Source organism: Triticum urartu, chromosome 6A, assembly GCF_056163025.1.
Source record: "Triticum urartu cultivar PI428250 chromosome 6A, HENAU_Tu73, whole genome shotgun sequence".
Taxonomy (NCBI): Eukaryota; Viridiplantae; Streptophyta; class Magnoliopsida; order Poales; family Poaceae; genus Triticum; species Triticum urartu.
The window spans coordinates 514,466,555-514,471,784 of record NC_141878.1 but is presented as its reverse complement, the minus strand read 5'-3'; the positions used below and the strand labels follow the sequence as shown (position 1 = coordinate 514,471,784).

General features: G+C 40.4%; 1 protein-coding gene across 1 annotated transcript; it reads left to right on the top strand.

Moving 5' to 3' along the window:
• The first annotated feature begins 1,461 nt into the window (after nucleotides 1-1,461).
• Nucleotides 1,462-3,457, top strand: LOC147966002 (uncharacterized). The gene is made up of 6 exons (XM_087530687.1): nucleotides 1,462-1,486; nucleotides 1,571-2,013; nucleotides 2,149-2,259; nucleotides 2,373-2,522; nucleotides 2,630-2,728; nucleotides 3,269-3,457. The coding sequence occupies exons 1-6, from the start codon at nucleotides 1,462-1,464 to the stop codon at nucleotides 3,455-3,457; spliced, it is 1,017 nt and encodes a 338-aa protein (XP_087386813.1).
• Nucleotides 3,458-5,230: the final 1,773 nt, after the last annotated feature.

Below are 5,230 nucleotides of genomic sequence, written 5' to 3'. Positions count from 1 at the left end.
TTTACTATTATGGATCTAGGTCAAATTTTACAGAGGAAAAAACTTGTTTAAGTTAGTTAAACGGAAAGAGGGTTTCGAGATGAAACTCCAGGCGCTTGAATCGCCTGATTCCGATAAACGAGCGAAAAGTTATACTAGAACGAAAATCGGATCAGAAATCGCGATCAGAAAAATCGCGGATTTAATCCGAGAAAAAGAAAACGACGAACAGATTAACGAACGAATGTTCGTTATCTGGATCTAAACGATGAACGCGTTCGTTAAAACGAACGAATGAGCGAACGCTCGCTAATTAACTAAACCGAGAAAAAAACCGATCTATCTAAAAAACGAATCCTAAAAACCGAAAAATCCCGGTGAAAACCAATGGTTTTCTAAAAAAACCGATGGGCGGCGGCGCGGCGGCGGCTAGGGCGGGCGGCGCGGGCGGCTAGGGTTTGGGTGGCACGGGCGGCTAGGGTTTGGGCGGCGGCGGTGGCTTTGGGCTGAGGCGGCCCGGGTGGCTCGCTATATAAAGCCTCGGCCAGGCGGAGTCCTGGCCAGACACGGCCCAAGGTCGGTTGGGATTTAAAAAATTATTACGTTCAGGAAAAAAACAAAAGAAATACTAAACTGACTCCAAAAATCCCGAAATAAATTTTCCCCGGCTTCTAAAATCAAGCCGCACAGGATAAACATTTATTTGGGGCCTAAATGCAATTTGGAAAAACGCGCACTTTTCCTAAATTTCAGATAAAATAACAAATAAAACCAAAATAAAATCTTATTTGATTTTTTATTAAATCCTCAATATTTCTTTATTTTGGGAAATTCATTTTATTCCCTCTCTCATATTTTGATAATAGAAATAATTGAAGATAAAATAAATGAAATCAAATGATCCTATTTTCAAATTTTGAGAAAACTCAAATATGAAAAATAACGAAATCCTCAACTCTCTCCGAGGGTCCTTGAGTTGCGTAGAATTTCTAGGATCAACCAAAATGCAAATAAATATGATATGCAATGATGATCTAATGTATAACATTCCAAATTGAAAATTTGGGATGTTACATCTAACTACATGCGGCACAATGCTCATTTCTTATTGAATGGTCTGGTTGTTTTTTGTGTGCTTACTGACATCATTTTGGTGATTATTAATGACCATGTGTCAATGCTAAATTTATCACTGGTAATTTGGTTTTACATCATCAAATTGATGCCGCCTTTCTAACTTACCAATTCCATTGTGCCTCAATTATCAGTCACACATGCTTTTATATACCTGTGCCATCTGTTTTGCTATAGTTTAGCAGGTGTGATGAACCAATTGCAGTTTGCTTGATTTCTTTATCAGCTGTATTATTGCTTTGTTAAACACCAGTTTTATAAATGTTGTTGTTAATTGTGATATCATTTTTTCACAAGTCATCTAATGGTTTCATTCGCTTTCTTTTTTTCCTACGTGTCAGGGAAACAATGCCGAGGAAGCGCAACGGAGATGGTGATGGAATCGATGAGGTTCCTTCGAAAAAGGCTAAACACCCTCCTCCGTGAAACATAGCCTCACCAAGTTCGCTTCTTCTAGCATGCAAGGACATGAATGATGATAGGAAGGTTGCCATTGATGATATGGATTTAACAAGCCTTCGGAATATCCAGAGTGACCATCTATTCAACAATCTCAGTGTGTGGCTTGCTGATCTGTACGAACCCAATTCCCGTGAGGTGGCCGTACCAGGGCGAGGCAGGCTTCCGGTTAATGAGGAATACGTGCATCGTGTTATGGGCGTGCCGCGTGGAGGGAAGGATGTCCCTTACAACCTCCCTACTGAAGCTGATATTGAGTTAGGGCTTGAGTTGTTTGGCGAGCTTGGATATGCCCCTAAAATGACTGATCTTGTTGATCTCATAAAGGGTTCTGAAAATGCCGATGATACTTTCAAGCGTATGTGGCTTTTTCTTGCGAGGAATACAATCATTGCCCCGACCACCTCCAACAAAGTTAGCCCCAGATGGTATGTTGTGCTGGCAAGTTTTTATGTAATTCTGTCATTTTCTTTCTTGTGTGCCTGATAACTTTACTATATGTAAGTGTGGTAACTTTCATAGTTTCTTGTGGTGCATTCGGTGAACTTCAGTTTCTTTTTGTTTTTCAACTTGCAGCGTGACATCGATGGTATTAAAAATCTCAATTGGTCCAAATTTATTGCTGATGAACTACACAAGGCGCTGCTGAAACACAAGCCTACCAAGGGTTGCCTTCTCTTCTGCAATGTAAGTAACGATGCTTTCCTCTTACCTTCTCTTTTTTCATATGTCATTTTTTTTGTCATTTTGTGTCTGATTTTTGTTCGTGTTTACCATGACGCTTGTATTTTTCTTATCAGCTACTTTACATTCATGCGGTTGATCTTTCTGGACTTGGCATCGTATTTCCTGATGGTCCTTTTCTCATCAATGTCTGGACAAAGAAGCTGATAACTCTTGTCCTCAACAAGGATGTTCAGGCTGATAAAGTTTCTTTCGGGAAACTACCAGTAATCCATAACTATGTTTTTCAGTTCACACACTACTTTGCAACTGCATTTTTCTTTTCATTGTTTTTTGTTGTTACTTATCTGACTTGTCGCTACATTTTTTCCAGTTGAAGCCTGAGTTTGGCATGAATTTCTGTCTGTTTGGTGGTCTGGAAGGTCTTGACAAGTTTATGCGTGTTAATACTGCCCCAAGCTGCAGTCAGGAGGTGAGCATGTAACCTCGTTTCTTGTTTTTTTGCTATTCTATGTTTTTTCATAGGCTGATAACTTATTTGTTGCACTCAATGTGGTGACCCTCTTTTGATGTCAGCTTGACACTCTTTACTAACTTGTTTGTTTCCAATGTGTCATATCCTCTATAAAGGATAATAATTATGATGCATCCATGTGATAATTCTTAGTGTAATGCCTTGATAACTTTGTTGCATTCTTGCGATACCTTGATATCATGATAACTTTGGTTGCATTCCTGTGATGATTCTTTTTTTCTAAATCCTTAGATAACTTAAGTTTTTTGCTGATATCTAAATGTGCTATTTTAGCTTTCTTGTATATTGATCTTCATTTTCATGGTGACTGAATGTTTGTTAAATCATGAATACATTCATTTGTTTACTGCAACGACACCACACATTTGTTTGGTATTGTTCTTTGTGTGTGCCTTTTGTGAACTCATGATAACTTTTGTTGCATTTTGGTGATAACTTACTAATTATTTTTATTTTTTGCATTTTTATGTTGAACAGAAATTTGCCAAATCAACTCAGATAGTTGCTCGGTTCATGTTTGCTATGGCTGGCATCCTAGGAAATCTTGTGCAATCATTCACCGCTTTGGATGATGAGGGCCATTCAGATGCATCCTGTCAGCTAGACGCTGGATTGAATGTTCTTTCTTCTGCTACCCGTACGACGGCAAGGACCATGCGCTCATAGCAAAGCAGGCGGCCAGAAAGTCCTGGAAAGAATGTTGCTGAAGATTCTGACAGTGATGACGAGTATCACGGAGGCAATGATGCTGAGTCTGATGCTGACTCCGATAATGATGACGATTTTAATGATATGGATTATCGAGTTGTTCGTCGTTGCCGTAATGATCCTTTTGTTGCTTCAGGCAGTGGTACCGCGAATGTAGATATGGGTAGTGGTCCAGCTGATGATGACACCACACACCTGGATGATGCAACTGTCAAAGCTCATGAGGACACATGACCAGATGTTGCAGACACGCCTGTCTGCCCTGTCGATGAGAACCTCAATGAGTCTCAGATCTTACTCACTGGCACATCTCATGCAACATCCATCGGATTAGGTGATGGAGGGCTTAGCCAGCAAGGTCTGACAGACACGCAAGCTGAGGCGGCCACTGAATCTTCTATCAAGCGGTGTGGTTCTCAGCTTCTGAAAAATTTGGCTTACCAGAGGCGCAAGAAACTGAGGCTACCATCACCTCCCGTTCAGCTTCACCAACTGTGCCATCACCCCCCGTCCAACTTCACCATTTGTGCCTCCCAGCCCATCGCAAAGGCCGTCTTCACCAATTGCACTGTCAGCATCTGAAATTCATTTAGCTGTGAAGAAAGTTATGGTCCAGGAGCTTGGTATACATGTGACTGAAAAGGGAACCGGTGCCGCCATCCCACTATCCACCATGCGGAAGGAGGCCCCACACAGGTGAATGATTATTTCCATTTGGTCTTTTTTATCAATGATGTGCCTGAAACAACATGGTAAATCCAGTTGTTTGAGTAAGGTAGTTTGGGTAATTTCATGTTGGTAATTAACTTGCTCATTTTCCCTTTGCAGTGCACCCGGCAAACAATCTGTTGCTGCTAAGGATTCAGAGATTGCACCAGTGAAAAGGTATTCAGATTCTTACTTTCATTTATGTTCAGTAGTTCTTTTTTTTCTATACTGTTTTCATATGCATTGAAACTATAGTTTTGTTTTACACCTACCAACAAGGTAGTTATTTTGTTCTTTTTGTCTGATAACTTATTTTGATGAACATTGATAACTCAACTTTGCCCCCTGATAATTTAGAGTTACCAATCTTGGTAACTGTATGTGCTTGTAACATTTGGTTATTTTTTTCATTCAGTGCACCTATGAAACAAGTTGCTACTGCTAAGGGTTCACCAAGTGTATCAGGAAAAAGGTGTTCAGATACCTTTCTTGTTTGGGGTTATTCAAAACAAATTGCTGGTTTTTTGTTCATATCATTTGATAACTTTATATTTCTAGTCCTTGATAACTTTGTAATTTTTTCCCTGGATGCTAGTTACGCCTAAAGTATGTGACATCTTTTTTGTTGGAAACATGTGATAACTTAGGTTTAACAACATGTGTAATCTCACTACTACCCTTGTGTACCCATATTTTTGGTCGTACAAAAGATAAATCTGCTGTGAAAAAGGTGAAATTTGCCAAGACAAGATCCTCTCCACGACTAAGGGCAACATTGTCGCAGACACCGTCATCGGAGACAACAGAAGTTATCCATCTTGATGAATCTCCCACTGCGACATCTCCGTCTGATAAAGCAGCAGCAGCCAACAAGGGCGCATCTGATGCTGTTGCGGCGGCATCAGCTGGTGTTTCTGATGACCCTGTAGATCAGCTTGCTGCAGCGGCAACTGTTACTGCTGTTGTTGAAGATATCGCCAGCGCGGATGAGTCTGTTGAATGTGAAAATGAGGTCGTTCCCAA